A 27,067-nucleotide genomic window follows, 5' to 3' on the forward strand; every position below is an offset into this window, starting at 1 on the left:
GCCTTTTTTAAATATCTTTATTTTCTTTTTTGATATATCTGTACAACCAAAAATCAAACCATAGTGAGTCTTAACAAAAAGAAATGACCTGTACACACAGACGCTCTGGGCAGGATCACTTAGTTTTTTTTATAGCAAAATTGTCTTCTTGTAGTTTTCTAGCTAAGAAACACTTCAAACCAGCCCTACCTGGAGAACAGTAATTGGATTGAGGAGAAAAAAAAAATTCCCATGTTCATTTACACTCCCCCAGTGTTATACAAAAAGTACAATGAAATATTTTCTATTTACATAGATCTGCACAACCCAAGAAATCTCATTAGATTGACGATCAGGCCTGGCAGGGTTGAGAGCCAAAAAAAAGCCTTAATTTCATAAAATGATTCAGATGTAGCATGTTCCCCACAAATCTGAACAAAGGCCTTGAGGAAGTCAAACACTTATCTAAAATGTGATGCATAAAAATGTTCTATTTATCAAGTATGCCCCACCTTGTCTTTCTTGCTGGCAGAAGTGCACGTTACAAATCTGCTTTCTTCTGTGTTTTGTCAACAGAATACGAGTGGGCAACATCCAGCTTTTATGCAAGAATATTCAAGTGCACAAGACAGAGAAGTGCCTAACCAAAACAAGTGATATTACTGTAAATAAAGAACGCATACATGGTTTTAACAGAGTCGCCAACAGGTTTGTGAACAGCCACTTAAGTTGTCAAACATTCTGATGAATACATTACTGTGTTCAACATTGCAGACGGGCAACTCTCTCCTGATCCCCTCTAAGGCCAGTAAAGCACTACTGAACCTCTGGGACACAGGAGGAGGGGGGGGGGGGGGGGTGAGGGCAACACTAGTAAAAAAAACAGCTCAACGCTGCAGCTCAAAGTTCTTATAGGAGTGTGGGGGAGGGTGATTAGTCAGGGTAGCTATGATTGGATGCAAAAAAAAAAATGCCTCAAGAGCAACGGAAAGAAGAACACCCAACAACCACGAATGGGTGCCCCCAGAGTTGATATCAGAAGTCACGGCAAATGTCACCAAAAGGTGCTGCTTGGATTGGCAACACGTACCGAGCACTAGGCCATGAGACGGTCACGATAACCATCCCAGCCTGTTGTGCTCGATTGCGAGTTTCACCAAAAATACAAGAGTCCCGACCCCAGGAGAGGATGCACTCAAGTTGCTCACGGGCAGCTCCTCTCACCCCTCTCTCGTCATTGACGGCAGGAGGGAAAACATGCACCCCAGTTTCTCACCGTCGGTCCTGGGGAACCCCACAGCTGCTGCACCACATCCTGAAATTAACTCTTCCTTGAGCCAACAAGCCCCGTGGCCGGAACCTTTGCGAGTTTTTCTACCCGAAGGCTGGAGATCTTAAGTTGCAAAACAATAGTTAAAAGGCCACCTCCTACATCTTTAGGAACTGAAAAGGTTACAATCAAACCTATTTGATCTATTGAAAGTCCAGTTATTTGAGTGCTCGGGTGGAACAAAAAAAGAAGCTGGTGTGTGGATCTCCAGGAACCATGATTGGAAACCACTGTTGTAAATAATTACAGTGGGAGTAGGGCGTCAGACTGTTATATTCCTTAACCATTAAAAAACGAGCTCCAGGAAGCAGCCAGCACAAGACTTCAATACTAATAAGGAAAGTTGTTAGCACTGTCACTCAATGGTTTACGAGACGTAACTCAGCAGTCCTTTAAAATTGTGTATCTTTATGTGGTGAAAAGACTCCCAGCAGGGATGCGAAGTTACCAAATGAAACTGTAAAAGCATTTTCAGAGCCAGATGCAAACAAGGGAACTTCAGCTTTGGTCAGCAATGAGGCAGACAACTACACTGACTTTAACATCCACTGAACGCTAGATGATAAAATGGGAATGATAACCATCCCACTCATATTGTGCTCTGCCTGTTCTCCTCCTCACCCTCACATGCCAAGATGTGAGGCAGATTACAGTCCAGGCCGATTACGAACTAAAATGGAAAAATTAAAATGCAATTAACAGAAAATCTGTGCGCTACAAATGCGATGAATGTCGTCCATCATAAACGAGTATGACTTGTGTAACATCCAGCAATCAAATCTAACGGCGTAAAACCTGGGTTAAAAGTGGAACAATGTCAGGTAAGCACCTGTCAAAAGCTGCCGGTAACACTGAATTAAACATTACAGTAGATCATAGGATACAAAATTATCCACCATCTCCTTAAAAAATAATTCAGTTACGTTCAGTTTTTTTAAAGCCTTTTCATGTTTCCTGTAGTGAGTTCAAATTAACAAAATCATGTCAGCTTTTAATCATTAATTCCTGTCGATGTTAAATCATATATATAGAACAGAGGTATATATAAAAATTGAAATTTAAAGCAAAAGAAAATGAACATTCTTTCAATGGCAGTTTTACCAGATATGATCTTGTCAGATCTCAGAAGCTAAGAACCGTGGCCTGATCAGTACTGGGCTGGAGGCCTCCAAGGAAAACCAGGTTGCTGCTATGTAGTGTTGGTGGACAAGTAGGTGTCTCTCCTGCTTACAGACCAGATTTTTTAACACCAATGCCTTCATATGGTTATTGGAAACACTTGCTTCCCTTTACCAAATGAGGCACAAAACAGGTCTTGGCTGTTCAGTTACTAAAGATCCCAAGGCACAATTTTTTAGAGCGGGGGGGGCGGATAACTCCGGAAGTGGGCTCCTTTGGGATGAAAATTGGAAAGCACATGAAAAGCATAAAAAAAAGTTTTGACTTAACATTAACGCCTCAAACGCACCTGGATGCATGACGATGAAAAGGGACTGGTGAATGATTAACAAAATCAGTTTAAAATTCACAAACTGGTATCAAAAACAAAACAGGAGACTGACGATGACAATCTGGGTACAGAGGCCTGGCCTTGTGTCTGAAGATAAAACCGCAATTCTAAAACGACCCAGGTTTCATGTGCAAGCAGCACAAGTCAGAAGAAAATCCTAGTAACGGCAGCAAATCTTATAAGGAAATGACAATCAAGAAAGCAGGTTTTGAAACAATGTAGGCTTTTCAAACATGATGGCCAATCAAATCTGTTCCAAACATACAGTAGAGTAAATTTTGCTCTGGAAATACCCGGTCTCAAACATCAGAAACACTCTGAAAGCCGACAAATACGAGAAGGAACTCATTTAGCACAACAAAGTTGTGGCATCAAGTCGGAGAAACAATCCAACTGTAAGAGGTTCTTCATGGCAATATTTCTGTATTAAAGGTTAATCTTCAATTTTAAGTGCGACCACATCGCCTACTTCAATAAATAAGTGCATGAAAGGACGCTTTTAGGCGATATTTTAATTCTAACCCCAGACGACCATGAGCAGTTCAATATAGCTCTCATATGATGTATAACAATTAGTCAGCAACTTATACAAGTGCTCTTCATGATAATCCTCCATCTGAGGTGTAGCAAGGCTGCACACTTGCCAACAGCCAAGACTACAAGGAGAAGCTAAACATTTTAACAGGGCTATAAGACTATGCAGAATACTTGGTAGTTAGTGCCTAATGAAAACAAGGGTCTCATCCAGCCATTTCTTGAAAGAATCCAGAGTCATGACTTTAACACATCTGAGCAGTTTGTTCCGCACACTCTCAAGCCTTTCTAGAAAGGAGCGTCTCCCGTTGTCAGTATTAAATACAGCACACAACCATGTAGTGCAAACCTAGAGACTCCTATTAAGTGCTGTAGCCATGGGTTAGTACAGTGATTCAGCTACAGAAACACCTCCACAGTGGAGCCGATATCACACTAGGGTGATGTTTGTTTTTTTAAAATGCCACAGTGAAAGTCTACAACCTGAAATAAAGCAGTAAGTAAAGTAGCTGCAGGTCTTGTTTAACACAAACCAAAGATATGGAATTTTATTTCCCAGAACACTAGTATTCTGGGAATTTTCAGGATGTATATTCCAAATATAAAAAAACTGGGATGACAGTGGGGGTAAAAGGAAGAGGAACCGTTTAAATTGAGGAAAATCAGCTTTGACAACTCTTACACATTTAAATTGTTTACAACATAAAACACAGAAGGCCCACTCCCCAAACACCCTGTCATTACTTATCCAAGAAAAGGTTAAAAACATTCAACTTTCACCCAAGTTTTGAGAAAAAACCTTAAGCTATTAAACTGAAGTCTGAATGATCACCAGTATGTAGGGCAGTAAGATAAGGCTAAAACGATGTGAGAAAATACCACCTACGAAAATTTTATTCAGTCCTGTCAGTCCTGATGCACAGTCCCAAAGGGTTCGTCCATGAGAAACATTTTAATATCCTGTTAATGAGGGTAACTTGGTAAAATGCTGAAAATCTCGAATTAAAAAAAGTTAACTCACTGGCGAAATTCAGTAAGAACTGAAACTGTGGAAGCTGTGAACAGTGCAGCGTCTGATGCAAGAGCCTAAACGTGAGGTCAGGTCACACAAAAAGCAGCTTCATTCCAACCGGAGAACTGGCACCATCCGATTCCTATGGACTTGGAAAGGCAGGAGTTACCCGATTCTCGGCTCCCGATCCTAGGGGGCATTCTCCTCCACGGGACTCTGTAGTTGGGTTGCGATTTCCACAAAAAGTTTGTAGTTCTCTCCCAGAATTCCCTGGAGCGACGGGTGATGGGGGGGAGGGGGGGGGGGGCTAAATCTGAAGTCTTGAAGAAAAACATTTCCAAGAATAACCTCTCGGCAAAGCATCTCAGCAGCTTCAAACGATGTTCCTCATCATAAAAAGTGGTAAATCGTAGTGGTAGGTTAGGTAGAGCAAAATTCACGCAGCAACATAAGTGGCCAATGGGTAAACAAAGGCATCCCGAACCTGGATTTCACGGAGAAGCGGGATTCAGCAGCTCCAGTCCGAGGTCACTCAATGGATAGATGACAGAAGAGCCTCCTTTAAGACCACAGTTTTTAGGGAGATGCCAGGGGGTGCAGAAAGGAGCTTGCTTACATTTCTCCTTCGGAGTCGGAAAAGGGCAGCACAGCGTGCCAAGATCATTCCCGCCCACCCCCCCCAGCCGCAACTGTAAACCGCAAGAGGCAGGAAACTGTCCCGTTGGACTGCGTCAGCACCACTGCCACAGGTCACCTCCGAGCGCCTGGCTTTGGGAATGGATCTTCAAAACTAAACCCCAGCTCCTCGGAAAGGAGCTCAGATTTATGTCAAGACCTGCCTTAGGGGAAACTGCCTTTATTAACTAATTGTGCACAAATTTACAGTGCGCAGGTCCTTCATTCAGCACAGCTACACTTCCATGGACAGCTACTCCACAGGACAGTGCGCCGAAGGGCTGCAAGAAACGTCAGGGTGGACGGAAATCTGATTCATCTTTATTTAGTTTACTATAGAGATATCGTTATAGAAATTTACAAGGACAAAAGTATTTTCACTTTTGGGAAGGTCGGCTTACGAGAAAGTGGTTCTTCGTTTATTGGTTTTCTTCCGACAAAAAGAGTTTACACTGAGTCAGGAAAAACGTGACCACGAACCACTTCTCCCAAAGAAAACGCCCCCCACCACAGTGATTTAAACTAGCAGGAAGTGCTATCCATGAAGTAAAACCATTTCAGTACGGTCAGATCTCAGCTGCCAAGCCTAATTCCAGTGTGCAGAGTAAAGGAAAACGTGTACAGGAAGGCCAGGAGAGGGGGGTGGGGGGCTCTTTAGCCAGCGGGGCTCAGAAGTTCTCTATCCAAGTGCCGAGCCCTCTCTCCACCAGAGCCCGGTTCACCGACGCCAGCTGCAGGACGAGACAAAAAGGGAGACTTGATCAGAAACCGTGGTGAGGCCACAGGTCGGGACCCATCCTGGTCCTGAGGGGCCACAGTGCTTCCAGGTCTCGGCGACCTAAAACCGACATCTCCGAGCAAGACGGGATCCAGTTAATCGGACTGATTTCCCCCCAGATGCCGGTGCTTTGAGAGAGAGGCCTGGAAAACCTGATGGTGCACCAGGGGCCCATGCAGGATCAGGACTGGAGACTCAGTCAGCAAGGATGGAAAAGGTAACTGAACATTAAAGAACAAGGCAAAAAAAAACAGTTCAAAGACCTCAATATGGCTGGTTAATTGTTTTTTTTTTTAAATTTTTACATCTGTTTGGTCATTCCTGCTCACTATTTCTTGTCTAGCGAGCATGCTGAGCACCCTCTCACTGCTCACTCCTGGAGACCTGCAGCACAGCAGGTTTGATGGGGAACTCAAACCCCTCAGAGACTGAAAACATACGAAGGAACATGGTGCTGAGGAAGGCCAAGTTAGTCAATGATTAGCTCAAAGTCAACAAGGAGCTCAGACTGAGGGGGGGAAAAAACAACCCTAAAGCTCTCCAGGGCCAGGAGGAGAGAGAAGTGCTCCAGCTTTTAAAACATCCAAATCCGGACTAGAGAGCCGTAGCTACAGCACAGACAATAGTAAAATACACATCATGGATTGTTCATATCCTCTGACACACACTCCTAATCCTATAGCTGTGATGGGGACATCAGAACAGTCTGCTGCGTCAACAACAAAGAAAGCTGGCTTCAGCATGATCAGTAAGAAAAACCCTAATAAGGGTAATCCTAAGAGGCATCAGCTGCATCACCCTGCAACTCACAGCTGGCAGCCCACTGAAGCTAACAGGTGTGAGCCTGGCCACTACCTGGATGGGAGACCTCCTGGGTGTTAGTGGGACCAGTAGGGGGTGCTCACCCTGCAATCTGTGTGGGTCCTAATGCCCCAGTATAGTGACGGGGACAGTATACTGTAAAAAGGTGCCGTCATTCAGATGAGATGTAAAACGGAGCTCCTGACTCACTGTGGTCATTAAAAATCCCAGGGCGTTTCTTGAAAAGAGTAGGGGCCAATATCCCCCTAGCCTTTTGCAAATCAGTCTCCTAATAACCCCCATCTCCGAACTGGCTTCATCACTCTGTTCTCCTCCCCACTGAGAGCTGATGTGTAGGGAGCGTACTGGTGCACTACAGCTGTCACTGCTTCATCCAAGTGGGGGTGCACACTGGTAAAGTATTACCTGTAAAGCACTTTGAGTGGAGTTACCAGAAAAATGCTATATAAAAGTGTAAATTATTCATGAGATTCTGAGGTCCCCCTTATGTGCTCTGGTCAGGAGTCAACTCCCTGGCCTTGGGTACACATATACACAAGAAAAAAAACCTCCCTACCTCGTCCCCAACCATGTTCCACAGCTGTATCAGAGGGAGGCCAGTGCTACTGTCATAATTTGTGACCTGAAAAAGGGCAAAACAATCCTAAACATCTAGAAACACTTATCTGAAGAACATGCATGGGTTTATTTTTACTTGCAAAGCTCAGAACTCTGAACGTTCCCAGAACACTAATCAGCCATTATGAACCAGGGTTTTGCATTGCATAAAACTGACTAAGTAGAGCAAAATTAGGACACTGGGATGGTAATAGCAGCAGTGGGAGGTTCAGGGTTTTGTTACCCAGAGCAGGTTTAAAATGCATAAAGAGTGAAGGACCCTTTAAACAGTAATGCCACATTGTGCCAGAACAGGCATTATGCTCAAGGTACACAGCAAGACTGCGCCACCTTGACACTGCCAAGAGCCACCTTACAGCACGACCGACGCCTCAGAAAACCACCGGTCCAGTGCCAGGGCGTCCTGAGGGGCTCAGCATGTCTGGTGCCAGCTGTGCGCTATGACCCAAGTGCTGTGGGTTCGAGGATGTAATTGGCCAGGTGGGGTTGGTCAGTCAGGGCTCTCCCAGCACACAGCGACTCACATCTGAAGACAGGTGCAGCCTCTCTGGGAAACAGTATACTATTCTCACAGTCCTGTGCCTAAGGGTATTCCAACTTAATTTATTAAAAGGGGGGAAAAACATTGGTTTCGATAACAGATGCACCGATGCAAATTTAAAGCAAAGTCAGCGCAAAAGACAAAGGTAGTGCAGCCCATCTAGACCGGTTTTCTCACCTGTGCTAGCAGAGCAACCCCCCTGGTCATTTCCTCAAGTGCCGAGTCTGCCTCTGTAGAAAATCTGTCCTCTCCTAGAAGGAATACAGAAAAACGTTACAAAACTGTTCAGACAAATACACAGCTGTTACAGCTTTATACGGATATCTGTTGAATCACAATGATGCTGAGGACAATAAAATGTTTTGATATTTTGATTAGATATAAATGTATTCCATCTTTATATAAAGCAACTAGATCGGGGGGGGGGGGGGAAGCAAATGCAGAAACCAAACTAAGTTCTTCGCTTAAGCTGTAATTGTATTGGCTAGGGCTGCTACATTACACCTCTTCCAGCATTGAAGAATTCCAGCCCTGGTCCCAGGGAGCTGGTGTATCTGCAGGTGTCTAGGTATCTTTAAAACAGCAGAACCCAAAGAGCTGAGAGAGACTGATTAAGTAGTCCAGTTAAGCTGACAAGCAACCCACTTAGCTCTTTAAAGAGACAAATTGGAATAAAAAAAAACTGCAGACACACCAACCCTATAGAATCAGAAGTGGACACCCACGTGCTGGGTTTTGCCCTTCAAGTCCGATCTAGCAGGAAGTACGTACCTGGCAGGGGTGCAATGTTATCCAATAATACTTCTGCTCCTTGGAAAGGCAATGTTACAAAGTCCGATCTAAAAAAAAAAAACAAGAACAAACAAAATAATCCTTGTTGCACACTTGCCATAATGTGTACACACACCTGCTCTCCTCCTTCGCCCAGACCGATTTCCAAGCAATATGTCATTTGACCACAAGGGGGCATTTGGGTTTTTTCTCAAACCACCCATACTTTTAAACTGCTTTAATTCTTAATTAGCATTTTGCCATTGCAGAACAGCTCCATAAAAATCAAACCGCTAACAGAGGTCCGCACTCTAGCTTAATTCTAATGACTGCAGTATTAAAGATAAAGGTAAATGCTCCGATTTCATACATGGGGTTGACAGCTACCATAGACTTCTAGCAGGATAGAAGGTAGCAACACTGCCTGCCAAAGCTACACAGACTATTAGTTGACGCTGCCTTAAGAAGAAAGTCAAGTTCAATGACCCTGGGGGAATGAAGAGGAGGAGCAGAGAAGGTTCAGATGACACTTCCCTCGCAGAAACAGGGTGGCTCACCTGATCTGCCGGAGGAGGTCGATTTTGACCCTCTCGTACCCGCCGTAGTCCACGTACCGGATCTCCACTTCGTTGGAATCTTTATAAAAGGCGATGACCTGGGCGCGCCACCAGGCCCCCTCCACCGCCGGGGCGGCACAGATCACTCCCACTGCAACACACGGCAGACCCCCACCCACCGCCGTCAGCCCACGCCGAGCGAGCGGCGGCGCAGCGGGCGAGAGGGGCCCACAAGCCCCCCGCCCCAGGAGCACTCAGGGTAACCATGCCAACAGCAGGCTCACGTCATACAATCTGCAGCAAAGGGGAACTGCTGCGCTATTTTCATATTTTGGGGTCAAAAAGAATCGGCGCCGATGAGTATTCCAGGTTGCAATGAAAGTAAAATGTACACAGCAACATGTAAAACCTCCAATTTATATTATGTGATGCAGCTCAATTACATTGTGAAGAAGCAAGTTTGTGAATACATCTCTTGCTTTCAGTTTCAAGACTTTTGCTAACAAACACTACTTGTTAAGTCTGCATGCAGATCAAGTTGGAACATGATGATACATCTGCTGCACAACCTGTACTTATTTGCTCTTACATCGTATTGCACTGCATTAGTCAATACAGTGACTAGTGAGCAGGAAGGGCTGCATCACGTCACAATGTGTGATCTCTCACCTGTGGAGAGACCAGGGGGTTTGCAACACGGCGACTTACAGTACTTGGGACAATGATTTTGTAAATTCAGAACCTGTAAAATATTTCTATACAGTCAACGAATGTATTTGGTAACCGAAACTGAATAACCAGTGTGAGAAATGGGGACTGCAGTCCCCCTTTGAGAGAGCTGCTGCACTCTCCTTTCAAAACTGAGGCGACCAGCGGCCCCGAGAGCGGGAAGCTCTGGAAAGAATGAGGACTTGTCTGTGGGTCATGCTTGGTGTGGGTACTGGAGGAAATAAAACCAGAGTGGGGTGGCGAGGTACCGCCACTGTCAGGAAGAACCTGGACTTGCCAGGCTGTGGACCTGCTGCAAAAAAGGCCCCCTCCTCAGAAGCCATGTGGCCGCCTTACCTTCGACAGGAGAGGGCAGGGTGGGGATGCCAGGCTGAGAGTAGCACAGGAACATCTGCTGGTCCAGGCTGCGCAGCGCGTGGTAGGTGGGATGCGTGTGCTGCTGTACAAACATGTGCCCCGCCGAGACGATGTTCACCACGATGACCTCCACCGTCACACCGCTGGGAAGCATGAGCTGAGAGACAGAGCGGATTATCAGCATGACTCCAACTCCAAACTCCCCTGCGGGACAACACCGTGAACTCCAGCACACAACACACATTTTGAGACAGACAAATAAAAGAAGCCAGAGCTGGTTCAATGCCCTCTACTGTGTGGTTAGCTTGTCTTGTCAACATGTCCATTTACTTTTCCAAAAACACCTCCTGGACTTTCTTAGACCTTAAATAAAGTGTTCTGTTGTCAAGCTTTCCAAAGAAGTGGGCACCACGCCACACCTAACCAGTGTTCCATGCATTAGGGAATGGACTTCGGTTCAGATGCATCCGAAAACTGCACGGTTTCAGGGCCCCATTCATCAAGGCAACAGCGTGCCACTATCAAAAACCAGCAACTCAAATTAACAGACTTGCTCGTGAATTGAGAGAGCGGTAAATGACGCAGTTGATACCATTCTGTCTACACAGCTCTTCTGGTAGTTAGGAGCATCAGTATCGGTATCAGTGTCAACAACATGGCTGTGAAGATTAATTTCTCCCACAACCCTTTGTGTGAAGAACTGCCTCCTGTTCACAACAAATGCTCTTCCACAGATTCCACTCGTACCTGCTAGATTATTTCACTGGCATGTCTGAAGGCATCCACAAGACTGACTCAGTGCCTCTGAGCGTTCGCAATGCACATATTAAGTCCCCCTCAAACTTTTCCATTCAAGAAAAGAAATTGCTCTTGTTTGAACCAATTCCAGAGCACGGACACTTTCTGCAACATGGTCACCAAAACTGTACACCATACTCTAAACAAGGCCTTACCTGCAGATTATACAATTTTAACACAACCTCTCGATTTAAATCTTACACCTTTATATACACATCCTCTGATGTGGATGTCTTTTATCATTTCCCCACAGATGCGGGTCAACACAAACACATCAGCGCGAGGTGTGAGAGAAGCAGGGTGTAATCTTGACATGCAGGGGAGTGAACAGGGTTTCCAAAGGCACTGGTACCCAAGCCTGGCTCCTGCACGTGACCCCTGGGGCAGGCACTTGCTTACCCACGACGTTATTGGCAGAGATGGCAGGGTCAGCGGGAGGGGAGGAGGGGCATAGAGGTTGGTGAGGTCCAGGTCTTTGAATTTCTTCCCAATCAGCCCCAGCGCCTTGTCCACTTGCTGCTGTGTACCTTGGAGGTGGATATAAAAAAAAACAAAACATTGAGCTGTTCTGCAACAGAAGGTGCCCACAGGTGACGGGACTCTCCATACTAAGCTCCCCTGGCTGGGACAAGTCCATGCACCCCTTCCCTGGTGCGAATCAATTCAAAATTCACACATCAGGGCTCCAACAAGCACAACGCACTGGAGCAGCCGTGGTGACAGAAAGGTGCCCTTTAAATCAAGCAAAAACTCGACATGCATTTCTTTATTGCAAGCCCTCTCCTTCTATTCATGCTCTCCTGAAAGCAGTTCACGCGTTCACCGTTGCACGCGCCAGGTGGTTTCCTGACACTGCCACATGGACTGGTTTGCCAGGGTCCCAGCTAGTACCGAGGATCAACGGCGGGGCGCCTTCACCACACGTGCTGCCACTCACCTTCTATGTGGCAGATCTGAAACTCCTGAGTGTAAGGCAGTGTTGAAATGTAGATCTTTGCACCCGAGCTTTGCTTCAAGAAGCTCACGTATCTTCCCTGTTTCCCAATTAATCGCCCAACTAGATGCTGTGAAAATTAAAAAAAAAACAAACACTAAAATTCCCCCATCACATCAGAAGATACAAAGGCCAAAAGCTCATTCAGTTCTAAGATTAAAAAAAAAACACTACCTGATAGCAAAGAAGTTGCTTCAATACTCTCATCTAAACATTTCCCAAACAAGACAATGACTTACCTTAATTCTAACTTAGCTCCTCCCATCAGTTGCATACAGCTTTTATCAGGTATTAGGTATTATCCTAATCACCTGACAGACAATGTGCTTGAGTTTTGATCCAAAACAAAGAATTTGGGGGTGATTTCTGATCTTGGGTTACTATCGATTGGCAAAAAGATGTCACTTTTCCTGTGTTTGTGTCACAGCACATCCAATGCAAGCTGTGATTGCACATAGTACCTGGACTAATGTTTTTAATTAACAATGCATTCCTGATTTACATGCAATTACAAAGAGATTCTTTGTAAGCATCAAAGAAGATGCACATTTATTATGAAACAGCTCTCAAAGATGGCTCTCAGGAACACTTTGAAACAAGTCTTATCTAACCACTGAGCAAATTCTTAATGGTTGGATAGACTAACTCACCTGAAATTTCTCACACCACCATCTTGAATGTAATCCAACCCACAATTTCCAAAATGCTGCTGCTGAAGCAGCTTTCAAGCTAATTAAAATATTCAAATGCGTGAAACGGTACTATTCCTCCGGCACTCCAGATAGTGGTGTGCAGTGGAGCGTCACTAAGCTGAGCGTTTCAGACATGCGGACAGCTCGATTCCCCTTACACTCCTCCAACTACCTGAGAGCCAGGTGTCACCACACCTGAATCCCCAGCTGCTGGTCAGCATAACGCAAAGCAAGCCTTGTTTTAAAATAATGGGCAAGAGCCACACCCGTCTGATGGTTTCTAATTTCAGGTCTATAACTCAAATCGTGGGTTTCAGATTCTTTAATGTAAGGACTTCCAGTGTTGCCTCTCCCCTCCTCTAAAAGGAAGCAGAGTACCCCAATGTAAAACAGGTTCGCTTTCCTTGTGAAGGCAACCTGCTACACTCTTCAAAATATGGACTCCACCATCAGGCAAACCCCCCAAAAAAATCAGAGCAGAGCTGCCTGACATTTCTGTCTCCATTGTGTAGCCCCCTTCCAGGATGCATGAATGAACCATAGGGAAAAAAAACAGGAATGTGCCAACCATAGATGCATTCAAACGCCAAATCTCCTTTTCCTCCACTCCAGCCTCCTGCGTGAGGCTTTGCTAGAACTCGGTTTTTCATGGTCCGTGATGATACCTCAAGGCCCTAAGAACTTGCTAAGGCAGTCTCACCTTCGGCACCTCTATCTCCCAGATGGTGAGCTCCGACTTCTGCGGATGCGGAGGCTGGCCGGTGCCCCTCTTGGCCTCTCCCGCTCCCAGTGTGTACCCGCTGTCCACAGAGTCCATGCTGTTGACATCGGAGCCTGCAAGCAGCACAGCGGCTAGTTACAGCGCTGCTCAAGCACCGTTCAATCACTCGAAGAACCAGAGCACCGCGCCAGGAACCCAAGGCTATCATGTCCAAGTGGGAAACCTGCTTTAACTTCCCTCACTAGAGCAGTTTGTAACATTTGTGCTGTCTGCACCAGGGCACAGTCCTCCAATTACACCTCCCTGCCTCTCAGGAATCCCACCTGCAGGATGCCACAAAGGTCTTCACCCGGATAAGCTACAGGAAGCACCTGTGTGGCAGATTTTAAAAGATGGCTACAAAGGGAAAGAAACTTGAAAAAACATCCATCAAATATTTGCATAAATATCTGTTGCATGCATGCTGGCAGTAAAATGGTCAAGATCCTAAGCCTTAACGTTTTAAACCTTGACTTTATGATACCGTGCAGCAGATTACAGAGAACATGGTGCATGCTCCCACAGTAACCTAAATCTAGCACAGCTGACATTGTTAGCTAGTACATCAACACAGAAACAAAGCAACTGCGCTGTTTCTTATATATGCTACTGTGCACCTTTCAGTGACCACATGGTTCAGCACTCCTTTTTATAGACAAAGTCTATAGTCAAGGGGCATTTCACCCACACCTATGAGTGAGCACTTGAAATGAATGCAAAACCAGACATGCACTGTAGTGTGGTCTTTCAGATGCATTACTCACATCCACCAGAATCCACCACATAGTTATGAATACCACTGGGACAAAAGCATTCCTGTGCTAATAACCATACTGACATACTCTGTCGCAAGGTTATAGTGCAATAATCCAGCTAGATGGTTTGTAATTAATAAAAAGCTACTTTGAATTTCTCGCTTTATGCATGCAGAAATGTATTAAACTCATGCAACTTCTGAGCGACATGGAATGTAAGTTATTTTTGCAGGCCATATGCCAAAATAACGCAAGTCAAAGCTGTTAAACACTCCATATCATGTTTGTATAAAACTTATGCTACACAAGTTGTTTTGACAGGTTTACTGCTATTCATTAACATTTGTACCATTTTCTTCCTGAAGTACATTTTCCCTTGGTGTGAAGTTAATAAACTGCATTGAATAAAATCAGCTAAGTCAGGTGGTGGCAATAACTACAATGATGTCCAGTAAAAGTGCTACTTTGTTCACCGTTACATATTAACAGTGGTGATAACCATACTAAGTAAGATACATGCTTTTTCATCCATGTACAATATCTAAAGAATTGAAAAACATTTACGTTAAAATGTGTGTTACAGTGAGTTTTAAATTGCACCAGTAAAAACCTGTTGATAGTAAGAATCAAGCCCCTGGGAGACACTACTTACGTAGGGACTGCAATATTTCTGTACATTGCACATCAATGCCTCAATCTCTTAGATAGTTTCCAAGCATGCTCCTTGTCTGTTGCTAAGCCTCTTATAGCAGCCTCTAATAAGGTTTATAAAACCTTCCAAGCCATTATGCTTCCACAGCAGAAGAATCAATGTTTGAAATTCGATCTGGGCACAAGTTACAGACACACTTTGAAAAGAAAAATGAAAGGAAGCCTAATTTTTAATTTTTGCTGAATGAAACATAGCAACAGAAAGCATGCAATCGTAAAGATCTAAAGCCAAACCCATAAAAAGAGTGAATCTAGCATACGCTACTGCGGAACAAAGGAAAAATGCAAAAGGGTCAAGTAAAGAGCATCAAACCTCATCTGCTCTGTGTGTTGGGTGGGAACCTGAACAGAAGTCAGGGCTGTGATTTAGGAAAATACCCAGCCTCTCCCAGCAGTAACCAGGGGAGTTCCAGAGGCGGTCATCACCAGCACTGTCCAGACAGATATCCACCCCAGGGCCAAAAGAAGTGCGGTACTCTTTCCTAATCTTGTCATGTGTCAACATCCCAGAGGCAGACCATAAGAAAGCTGCATTAGCCCTACACCAAGACTCTGGTCAAGACACCTGTCATGTAGTAGCAAAAAACTATTTTCTGGGAAACCAGAAGACATTTGGCAACCAATTCTATTCATACATCTCTATTCCGATCCCCTGTTGTCACATATAAAGCCCTGCTACAGAGGTTGACAGAAATGTCCCAAGTGTATATTATAAAAAAAGCCAAAGAAATTTGAAAAGTTCATATTGCATCTAAGCAAAAAGGCACCCACACAGCAAGATGTACTCTTGCATGGCTGCTGTTTTACTACCACTGCACAGGATTATTAGAGAACGTCAAAAGTAGAGAGAACTTCTTGACAAAGCCTCATCTCTTCTGGTATTTGATTAATCTCAGCTCACTGCTGCTTGATGAATACTGCGCCTGAAGTAACAAACATGCTGAACCACACCTTCTTTACCAATTTCAACTGGAATGCAAAATAATTGTGAATGTCAAACAAATGAAGGTGCTGATCAAACACCAGACAGCTCAGCTACAACGAACGCCAAGCAGCAGGCTTCCACGACCTGGGCTGGTATTTCTGCTTGTGGGTACTTTCAAACTCACCTCCAGAATGATCTCCCTCTGCTTCGTTTGTCCAGTGTCCTCCGTTCCTGAGGGAGGTGCCATTAAGCCCCCTGCCCGCACACGTGGTTCTGTGCGTCGGTAGCACAGCTGTTGCCGGAGACTGTTCTGAACTTGAACCCGACCCTGTACACTGCCCCTCTGAGGCTACTTCCACCACCAAATCATTCAACAGGTCCGCTTTGCTCTCGGGCACTACACAGGACAGCCCTGTGCCCTGCAGGAGGTCCTCACTGCTGATCCCATCTTCCGATTGGCACGTGCTGCACCCAGAATCCTCTGCACCAGCCGCAAGCTCCTCCACCTGGAGCCTCACCAGGCTCTGAGGCACTGCTTCCTTCTTGCCCTCAGCCAAGCCCACGGAGTGGCTATTCTGCCCTCTCTCTGCTCTCCACCTGCTGCTGTTCCCACCGATCCCGTTCTCCTCCGCGAGAGGCGGTAAGCAGCCATTCCGTGCCGCCGGGCGGACGGGCGCCTGCACTCCTTTCGGCTCTTCCTTCGTATCCTCTGCTTCCGAAGTTAACGTGGCAAGTGCTGCTGCTGCGCCGGAGCGTTCCTGTGCCGAACGCTCCACCTCCTGGGTTGTCTGGCCTTCATCCCCTTTGACTTGGTCACACACCATGCACGCTTTCCCATTGGCCAGGCAGCTGCCGCCCATCTCCCCATCCTCCTGTGTGCTCCTCGAGTGCTGCTCCCCCACGGCTGCCCCACACCCCTGTCCATTCCCCGCATCACCGCGGCGGCCGACCATCGTCACTTCCTGCGCAGCTGCCGAAATCACCTCCGTGATCAGGCCGGCCGCCAGTCGCTCCAGCTCATCCATGCTTCCGCGACGTTCCGCCAGGCCCGCGGGCAAGCCGTTCTCTTGGGGTCTGCTGTACCCCTCCGCTTCAGGGGCGCCCTCTGCCCCAGGCTTGGCCGGCTGGGCGGGGGTGGACGCGACGTGGCAGGAGGAAACGAAAGCTGCCGGGATTTCCGAGCAGGGGGGGTCCTTGCGACCGGATGGGGGGCTCTGGTCCTCCACCGCAGGTGCGGCGTGCAGGTCGCCTTTGGAGGAGAGGCTCTCCTTCGCCGCTCCAGGCTGCAGCTCCTCGGCGAAAGGCACTGCGATTTTGTCCGCCGCCACTTCCCCCTCTGGCTCCGGCCTCACGGCTTCGGTCAGATCCGCGGCGGGAGAGATCTTGGTTTCCTTCGACCGGGAGGCTGGCAGCACTGCTGCCTTGCCTTCGCCCTTCTTGGTCGTTTGTTTTCCTGGCGCCGAGATGAAGGCTGTCGCCGCCTGCATCCCCTCCAGCAGCGGAGCGCCTGCACTCAACCCAGCTTCCCCTGGTCCTTGCAACGGGAGGCTCTCCTCCGCGGTTTTTGGCCGATGGGGGAAGGCAGCCTCGAGCAGGCGGGGCACGGCCCTGCTCTCCTGCAACGCTGGCTCGGCCTTGACATCAAGTTCTGCAACCGAGCCGCCGACGTCGGAGGGGGCTAACGAGGCTCCCAGCGTTTCGCTGGACAGCACTGGGCCCTCCTCCTTGGCCGGTGGCTCCGCCATTACAGTGTGGACTTCTGCTACAACTTCCTGCTCCTCTGCGGCGTCTTTCTTGCTCTTCTGCGGCTTCCTGTCCGAGGCCTGCCGAGGGCAGCTCTTCTCCACGATGCCATTGCTTCCTTCGCCGGAGGGAGCGGGGAGCCGGCAGGCCTCCGGCAGCACCGCGCCGGCGCCCTCCTCCTTGGTGCGGTCGGCGAGTCGCCCTTTCTTGCGAGAGGTGTACCACCACCAGCCTATCAGCGCCAGCACGCCAGGCAACGTGTAGGGGAAGAACGACCGAAACCTCAACGCCATCTCCTCTGGACCCTAGCAGCTACACCTGTGGGTTTAAAATGCAAAAAAAAAAAAATCAATCATTTATATGAAAGTCTCCTCTCCAACAGGGACTTACAAAATGCACATTAAATACAAGGCAAAATAGCCCATGGATCTGAAGAGGCAGCATGTCAATGGACAAGTGACGGCCGAGTTGGGTTCTTCAGGAAAACCCTGAAGTGGCCGTCCTGTTCTGGCTAGCAATTCATAGCCCCTTCCCATTCCAAAACACAAGGTTAAACTGTGAAGTGCTTCAGGAGAAGAACAAGATGCTCGCAGCTCAACAATTCAAAGCTCCCCTAATGCCCGTAAAACGTTTTAACCTTTGGAGCTGAGCCATGGAGGCACCTGACCACGCCGCCTGGGCATGCGAAACGTTTCTCCTGCAGTGGTTCTGATCGGAGGCCAGGCGCTGCTCTCACCCTGGGCCCTTCCAGAACAGCGTGGGACTGAAAGAGCAATTGTGACGCGCTCGCAAACAAACGCTTGGTTGTCTGAAACGTCAGGAAGGCTGCAACCAAGCAGCTCCAACTCCTTCATTGCATTCAAGGATTCTTCCCTTTTCTGCAACAGAGGCAAACTCGCAACACTGCCCCGCGAACAGGGATCAGCGAAGTAAACGCTAGGGAAAAGATGCACAAACAAAACGTACTTAAGGTATAAATGTGCACAAAGAAATCTCAACGCGACTCAACCGTTTCCAGGAAACAGGGTGTTTATAATCAAGGATGCAACTTGCAGAAGTATTGACTTCTGACTGATAACTGACACGAGAAGCAGATAAACTTCCATTTGGCCTATTAAGCATTGCCCGACTAATTTGTGCTCCAGTTGAGCTCTAAAGAACCTTAATGAGACACATGTATATACTTAATGAGTACAAGCTTGGTGACCATGAACTCTTCAGCCTCCTATTTAGAGGAGACTGTAAAACCTGCTTTTGTCAAAACCATGTTTTGACTCTGGTAGGTCACAGCAATTACTAAGCTCCCCTGAATGGTGATAAGCTATATTTGTATAAATTATTTGTATTTAAGATAAAAATGGGAACACACAAGAACCTAATGTCAGACATCTGTACGTACACAATGTTTTAGTAACCTCTGTAACTTGTTTTGCTAGGTGGGCTTGTGAATGGAAATAAGGAAAAATAATAAATTTACCAAATTTAATACACTTTATAAAGTTACAAAAAAAACTGTTAGGTAGCACAATGAGTTGCTGGTCTGCACTACTGCCACAGTTTCTGGATGCAACTCCAGTTTGGGATGTTTATGTGGAGTTGGCCCACCCTCCCTTCTACATGGTTTTTAACCAGGTGCTGAAAACATGTGAGTTAGGCTCGATAAATCATAATCATGGAACAGAGGCAGGCTCCCAGAACAGATGAAGCATTGCCTACAGTGAAACAGAACCAGCTGTGCATGATGGGACAAAGAGTCTTCCAATGGTGGCTTTTCCTGTGTTCCTACTGGGACTAGTCTACTGCGCTAGTGCAGAAGAGATGAGGTCTGAATGAGATGGAAATAAAGAGGAAGGAACACTCTGTGTCTTAGTCAGCACTCAAAAGCAGCTCTGGCCAGGCAGCCAGTCCCACGTTACAGAACGATTTAAATAGCCAGGCTAGAGACCTCTTCATTTTAAATGGATTCTCAAACTGGTTTGATACTGCCATTCCATTTATCTACAACAAATAAATAAATTCTGCAGAAAAAAAGTCAAGACTGTGCAGAAGAGGAGGCTGAAGATACATACTTCATTGGATGCTCATAACCCCTGCTTACGCCTCGCAAACTAAAAGAAAGCTTTTCTGATGGATGCAAATTAAACAAGTTTATTCCAATCCCTGTGCAAAGCAGCAACGAAGTCTGGCTGAAGACCTCATTCAGCACTAACAAACTGTACCAACTAAACAGGTAACAGCACGACTTAAAAACAAACCCAAAAGAGTTTTTGTACCAGCACAGCACAAGAACCTGCCGATAACCTGTGATGAGACTGGTTTAAGAGCCACAGACAAAAGACATGACACCGTGTGCTGCTGCAAGACGCTAAAAGTGTACAGCAGAGTGATCAACAAGAAAAAAACTGTACTGCAGCATAGCCATGCACAGAACAGAATCAAACACTTAGGACGGGCATTTAGCATTTGCTCTTCTTGTTACACTATGAGCAGCTCTTGAGTAAAATAAAACCCCTTTCCTGGACACGGGCAAAATTAGGATTCTGATCTTAAATAAAAGGCAGACTTGCAAAAACAATAACAGAGAAAGGTGAAAAAAACAGCTATCCAGACCTCTCTCAGCACCAAGTAGTGCTGCATCTCCAAGTTAATGTTTATCTGTGCAGGCTCTCCGGGATTCCAGGCCCTGCTCCTGTCTAGGCATTGGCTGGGAAGCAAGTTCAGCGCAAGTTAAAAAAGGAAGGACTGGCATGCCTTTCCTTAACGGAGACCGCTCGGCACAGCCCTGCTGCTGGTATGCATCAGGGGGCAACACCCCAGGCTGCCACAATACTTCTGGTTGCTATCCCCACCCGCAGGAGAGACCCTCTACGCCACAAGCAAACAGGAGTTCGATACTCGCAGGTTGCAGTGCAGCACGACGGAACACAGGCCAAAGAAAAGGAGCGTCACAAAGAGACGCAAAGAGAAAAAACTGCAAACCCTCCGTCCTCCCCCCTGGATTTGACCTTGAAGTCCTGAAAAGATCATTCGAGTCAACAGACCCAGCATGCAGGGGCGCTCGTGGGACAGGCGGACTTACAAAAACACCTGACTTTCTTCCCAAGATAAGATAAGAAACTTGGCATGTCGGAGCAGCCAGAGGCCCAGACAGTCCGTTTCATGGGTTTGCCTTCTGCTGGTCCGGGCTTCTACCAAACTGAGCTTATTTCCTTGCAACTCCTCCAACCTGAAACGAAAATAGCATGCAAACATGCATTCAGCTGATCCTCTGCACCTTTCACATAGGCCAATACTCACCACTTTAAAACAATCAGAAAATGCTGGCAGACTGCTGAGCGTTACTGAATGTCTGTCAGTCCAGGTAGGAGGTTATACTTAAGTACAGCAGTGTAAATGTGTCAGACCCACGGGGCGATTCAGGCCTGGTGACCTGAAACAGGGTCTTGCACTAGATGATGCAAAACAAGGCTGGCCAGAGGCAGAGATACAGAAGGTGCCCTGATCTAGCCCTCTGAGACACAAAGCATTCTCTCACTCCACCACCAGGTGAGGACTAACTCACAGTATAAAATACTTTCTACCAACACAAGTTAATGTAATTATATAAGTGACCTACGATTTGTCCTTATAAAGCCATATTCTTTTCTGCCTGTCATAGCCCAGCACACGTGGATCTAAACCATATACATCTACTGAGCAGAATGCAACTCACTATTTAAAGTTTATGATTAACACAAATTCCCCATTTTTATTCTATGGCTTCTGGGGACCTTTTACAGCTTGGCCACATCACGACAAAATGTGCCCTTGTAAGAAACTAAAGGCGATAACACCACTGCCGAAATACTTCTCTCAAGAAGTGAAATGCCACATTTGTGGCATGCCACTTATCCATTTCTCGTGAGTCTCCGGAAAATTTCAGGAAGGTCAGCGGACTCTTCACCGAGGAATCACAGGGTCCTGGGCCAGGAGGAACATCCCACAAGCAGATCAGCTCATGCTACAAGAGTACAGCAGTGGTGCGACGCTATGCTCCTGCTGTACAATCTAGTTGGACAGCCCTCCGTCAAGCTGTCCACCTATTATAACAAACACAGGCTCAATGACCCTGTTTCGTTATAAAAAAAGGACACAAGCAATACACTGTTATTGGCTCCTTTGAGGCTGTCCTGGACAGAGCGATTATTGATCTAAGCTTCCCAAGCACAAGAAATGAGTTCCCCCTCAAGAAAACTAGAGACCTTCAACACCCTGTTCTGTGAAACGCTGAGATAAAAAAATAACACCAGCTATTTTACATAAAAAACAGGTGGGTCTGACTAGATTACTGGGAAATATCTCCGTCTCCTCCTCCTTTGCATGAAGCTTCATCACTCCCTTTTCTCCTCAATGTAATAAATTCATCTACATTTCTGAACTTCAACGAAAAAGCTGAATAACAAGATGCTCATTTTCCAGGAAGACCCTAGATTCTTTGCTGGGGATGTCAAAAAGGGGTAAACATGCTCTACACAAACTATTCCTATGCAAGGATGCAAGGAGACTTGCACCAATCAGCAAAAAAAAAGGGTAAAAGTTACCAGCAAACCAGAAATCTTCACAATGACCCTCACTCTATATTTAACACAGCTGGAGGAACACGTGGGGATTCTGGGGACAGGTGGTCAGGGATACTTGGAGAGCAACATGCTAGCAAGAGCCATTCACACCAATGGAAGATGGGATCAGAACAGCCCATCACACTGCACTAAAATCCTGGAGAGTTCGACCTTGACTGCCTTGTCCAGCACGGCTCCGCTTCGGATTCTCCAGTGCCAAAGGGTCACACAATCTCTCTCCATGGTGCGCTAGTGTCCACTGTCAACTAGCTAAGTGGACGGAGGTCAAGCTGGCTGACCCATTCGCTGGAAGTGACCAATGGAATAAAGAATGGCAACGCAAAACAGAATACAAACACTATACATTCACCATTACTAGCCTCCCGAGCGCTAGAGGAATAATGATATTTACGGCCACACTCAAGTCCTCCCTGAAGGATGTGCAACACCCTTCAAGCAACCTCTGAAACACCAACATCTTCGAATATCAACGAGTTTCATCGCTGCACTGTATTCATGAGCACCCTTTCACGTTCTTCAAATGTACTGCCAAGCCAAATCGAACAAGCTGTCAGTATTCCCAAGAGACTTCACTTCAAGAAACACTTACTACAATACCATGCTTTTCCCCCCTCTTAAGACAAAGCCACATTCATTCCAGCCGGGAAATAGTCTGGTCGATCCTTAAATTAAAAAGGAACCGACGTGCGTGGCTGCTAATATGATGTAGTTTGCTCTAACTTAGGCGAGAGCTGACTCAATTTAAGGTGGTGTGTTGACTAAACAAAAGAGATTTGAAGGTCATGACCTGGCAAAGAACTTGTTAAGCAGGAGTCAAAGCCAAACCGCCAGCGCAATGCCCAAAACCCTGACAGGGGTGCAAAAAGTCAGAGCAAACAAGAACCAAAAATAAACCCTGCGCTAGTGTAAACAGTCTTCAAGGCAAAGTACACACAAAAAAAATCCGATCTTGTGCTTCTCGTTCAATTTCGCTTTTGGGTTACTAAAACCAAGACCGGAAACAAAATTATACTAAAAAGTTAAAATCACAGAGCAAACTGAATCCTCCTTTAAAAAAAAATAACAGCAAGGTAACCCTACGTTTCTGACTGAGTTTAAAGAGAATACCAACATCACCCCTGTTTCTGCAGGGGTGGACTGTGAATCCTAACCAAGTCCAGGCTTCTACAATGAGAAGTCATTCAGGAAAACAAGAGGTAACCGTCAAGTTTACTCTGGCAGTTAAAGATCAGAAACACACAAAGCTCTCCTTCCCCGTCTTTTCCATTCTAGCATTTTGTAACATCAGTCAATCGCTTAATTATTTAATTGCATGCTGCACGGGTCAATTAAATAATTAAAGACCAGGTTGTTGGAGAGTCCTGCAGTGTGAGGTGCTGGAAGAACTGCAGGTCTAAATGCCCTTGGCTCAGATCAACCCGGGTCCCTTTTACAGTATTGCGCTCCTCTCCAGTCAGGATCACACTGCCTGCCTGCCTTGGGCATGTTGCCAAAAAGACCTTTAGCTTGATCAACCTCTGTGGGACAGAAGACTGAGCAGGTAAGCAGCACCAAGCAGTATGTGACAGCAAGAAGCACAAACAAGCCAATAACGTCACCCCTTCCCCTCTCCACAGCCATGACAATGATGAAACATGTAGTGCTCAATCCTATAGCAGGAAACCTTCCACAATGCATTCAGCTCAATGTGGCACACAACATCCTTCTCGGGATTTTTTAAAAAAAACCGTTTTCTCCACCTTCCAGCCACCTTGTCTGATTGCAGAAGAGTAGCAGACTGACTGCGGTTTGCTTCATGGCTGTCCGGGGAAGTAGAGAGCCCTTCATTCCTGCTGCTGAAATCATCCATCACACAAGTGGATGCTTAACATCACCAGGGCCAGCTGGAGGAACAGCCATCCCATTCACAACGAGGAACTCGGTTAAGGCCGCTGTACTTGCACCGCGCAAAATCCACAGAACCGTTTTCTCCCCACTGTGTGGAAAAATGTTAAATATGCCTTCTGAGCTTCACCTACGGCCACATTTATTTTTGCAGTTATAAAAAAAATGCTTTGAACATGAAGAACTAGGCTTCGCCATTAACTAAGTGAGCACACCTCATCGAAACCCGAGGAAAAGGCAACAGCAAACCGCACCACAGAAATGAGCGTGATTAAGCGCCACTAAAACTCCAACAGGAGGAGTTCACTAAACAAGCACGTCAGTTGAAAACTTCACAGCTGCTCGCGAATTGGAAAAGAAAACATCCACCCATCACGCCGCAACAACGATACGATTCCACAACGACTACGGGCGTCTGACCTCCCGAAGAGCTGCCGTGCACTCGCCACAGTGGGCTTCTGTCTCGCCCGCCGTGGGGAGACGGCCTGTAGCCGCAGGCAGGCAGGCAGGCAGCCCACGACTACACACACCCAAGCGCACACGGCGACATTTTTAAAGCGACATTCCGGTGACGGCGGAGGAAGGGAGGGAGAGCGACGCGCACGCCGTCGGCGTCCGTGACCTACACCCGTTTCCCCACGCGTGGAGAGGATCTCCCCGGCCACTCTGACCGGCACCCGAGGCCTAAAAACCACTCCCCCCCGTCCTTAATGAAGCGTTAACGCCTCCCCTCCAAAGCTCACCTTGAACCAGGAGATAAAATAGCTGCGGCCGCGCTGCGACCTTGGCAAGCGGGCGCAAGGGACACCAGGCTGGCCGTGTGTTCGCCCGGCGTGTCGACAAACCACGCCGCTCGCCGAGCAACTGGGCGATTTTAAGTGTATCGCAAGGTCTAAACGGACCCCCCACACACACACACACAACACAACACGCTGGCGTCCTTCCGAAAAGCCCCGTTTATGCAGCAGAAACTTAACAGACAACCTCACACGCAAGCATCGTCAGGCACGCTGCAGAAAGCAAGGACTGCAAGCTGCTACAAGACGAGCGAAGGTGCACCGCCATCCCCGCTACATTTCGCCAGCGGGGAAACCGAATTAAAAAAAAAGAGAGAGAGAAAGGCAACAATCTCAGCCCCCCCATCATGCGGCACCGCACACTACAAAACCAAGGCAACAATGCAAAACGAGCGATGCCGCTGTAGTACATGTATGCGGTATATTCCGAAGGCGAGGTAGGCCGCAGCGCTCCTAGTCACTGGGCGAAAGAGAAGAATGAGTCACCTCCAGACCCGCCGAAACGGAATCGCTCTCCTCCATCAAATTCACCGGGAACTCGGTTACCGGCGGCCTTCAGCACGGCGTCGGGCGCTAGCGGGTTTTAACGAGTCCATGTGGATCACCGCTCCGGCCCTTCCAATCTCCTCGCTTCGCCGTCTTTGTACCTCTCCGGTCCGGCAGCGCACACCACACACCACCCCGCTCCTCTACTCGGATCGCAGACGGTGCCGTGCCGCTATACAGGGGGGCCAGGGAGGCGGTGATGGTGGGAGGGAGAAGAGAAAGATTCAAACCGCTACACTTTCGAAATCACACACGCCGCCTCCGCGGGTGGGCGACCCCCTCCAATCCAGCCGGTGCAATACTCCGGTGCTCCAGGCAAGAACAAGGCAGCCTCCTCCGGTGTCTTTGTGCCCAACCGAGAGGAGGGGGGGGTGTGGAGAAAGGACAAAAAATCATGAATAGTCCCGTTTTCTGTTCTTCCAAACTATAGCGAAGACCTACTGGAAATGCACGGAGGTGAGTGGTGGCGGGGGGGTAAAAAAAACCCAGTTCGGAGACTCGACTCGGAAAGGCTCGCCTGAAAAGTTAACTTACGGCTCCGGTGCTCTCTGAGGTTTGATAGGTCGCTGCTACGTCAGGAAATCTAACGCTACTATTAACACGCCTGCTGAGCCGACAGCCCCGCTCGCCCCGCTGCAGCCGCACATGGTGTGGGATAAGAAGCGTACGTATACTTACCGTTTTTCTTTTTGCAAAGCGCCACCGTGAATTGTATGCGACTATCTAAACAGATTCGTGCCCTTCTCTTAACCCCCCAACGTGCTCCCCTCTCTGTCTGTCTCTCCTCCCCACGTGCTGGCAGTCCGGACACTGGACTCTAAAAACAGACACAACAGCTGATCACATCTCGCGACAGGCCCGGGGAGCCAGGCGGGTCTCGCGCAGGTTCCGAGCAAGGCGTCGAATCCCGAGAGGCGGGGGGGGGGTGGGGTGGGGTTTAGAGCAGGAAGGAAACTGGCGCCCCTCCGGCCTCCATGTTGGCTCAGGCGCCCGGCGCTTCGCTTGCGGGACGGCGCCGGCCGGCCAGGAGCCGCCATGGCGTGGGTTTCCGCAGCGTGCGACCTCTGCCCCTATCGCGAGGCTGGGAGGAGGCGACGCGTCACGGGCCGACGGGAAAAGCTCGTGGCGTTCACGTTCACGGATGGTGGCCTGAGCGAATCTGACGGCGCGGGCAGCTCACGTTGCCTGGCTTTTGGTGTGGAAATAAGAATCGCTGCTGTTACTTGATTTAATGTGTGGCTGGGCACATTCATTGTTATGAATCTCCTTGGAGCTATAATATTGTAACGAATTCGGGTTTCGGTACGGAACGGAGCAGGCATGGGACTCAGGGAATAGGACTGAACACATTTATTAACTTGAACTTGAACCGGAAAAGCTACACACAGAAAGGACAAGGGTTACAGCGCTGCACCTTCACTAACACACGGACACGAAAGGAAGGGGCTGTCTCGCAGCCTCCGCCACACTAGAGACAGTCCCGTAGTCCCGCCCCCAGGCGCTGTTCTCAGCCCGCCTTGCGTGGCGCTACAATATAGTCTATACACTATATCATACTAAGAATCAAAAGCATCCACCCCCTTTAAAAAACGGTGTCTTCTACTGAGACGGTGGAAAAACCAAGGTGGAT

General features: G+C 47.4%; 1 protein-coding gene across 3 annotated transcripts; it reads right to left on the minus strand.

Moving 5' to 3' along the window:
- Positions 1 to 26,227, minus strand: akap1b (A-kinase anchoring protein 1b). Of its 3 annotated transcripts, none has more exons than XM_088907283.1 (11): positions 26,116 to 26,227; positions 16,033 to 17,909; positions 13,398 to 13,531; positions 11,949 to 12,075; positions 11,411 to 11,538; positions 10,193 to 10,370; positions 9,128 to 9,278; positions 8,571 to 8,638; positions 7,977 to 8,050; positions 7,197 to 7,262; positions 1 to 5,771 (listed from the first exon to the last, which is right to left on the minus strand). In XM_088907283.1, exons 2-11 carry the CDS (start codon positions 17,882 to 17,884, stop codon positions 5,709 to 5,711), a joined length of 2,841 nt encoding a protein of 946 aa, XP_088763409.1. In that variant the 5' UTR covers positions 17,885 to 17,909; positions 26,116 to 26,227; the 3' UTR covers positions 1 to 5,708. The 3 variants fall into 3 exon arrangements, with proteins under 3 accessions (XP_088763409.1, XP_088763408.1, XP_088763410.1); XM_088907282.1 differs by lacking the exon at positions 26,116 to 26,227 and adding an exon at positions 25,378 to 25,586; XM_088907284.1 differs by lacking the exon at positions 26,116 to 26,227 and adding an exon at positions 24,515 to 24,541.
- Between the last annotated feature and the right edge of the window lie 840 nt (positions 26,228 to 27,067).

Source organism: Atractosteus spatula, chromosome 27 (genome assembly GCF_055471065.1).
Source record: "Atractosteus spatula isolate fAtrSpa1 chromosome 27, fAtrSpa1.hap1, whole genome shotgun sequence".
Lineage (NCBI taxonomy): Eukaryota > Metazoa > Chordata > Actinopteri > Semionotiformes > Lepisosteidae > Atractosteus > Atractosteus spatula.

What these genes read in the sequence shown, in the direction of transcription:
- akap1b (XM_088907283.1), bottom strand. Translation starts at nt 17,884, where the DNA reads ATGGCGTTGAGGTTTCGGTCGTTCTTCCCCTACACGTTGCCTGGCGTG. An exon ending in CCTGCCCTCTCCTGTCGAAG is followed by an intron (nt 9,279 to 10,192) that starts GTAAGGCGGCCA and finishes CGTGTGTTGCAG; the next exon opens with TGGGAGTGATCTGTGCCGCC. An exon ending in GGGTTGCTCTGCTAGCACAG is followed by an intron (nt 7,263 to 7,976) that starts GTGAGAAAACCG and finishes GCCCTTTTTCAG; the next exon opens with GTCACAAATTATGACAGTAG.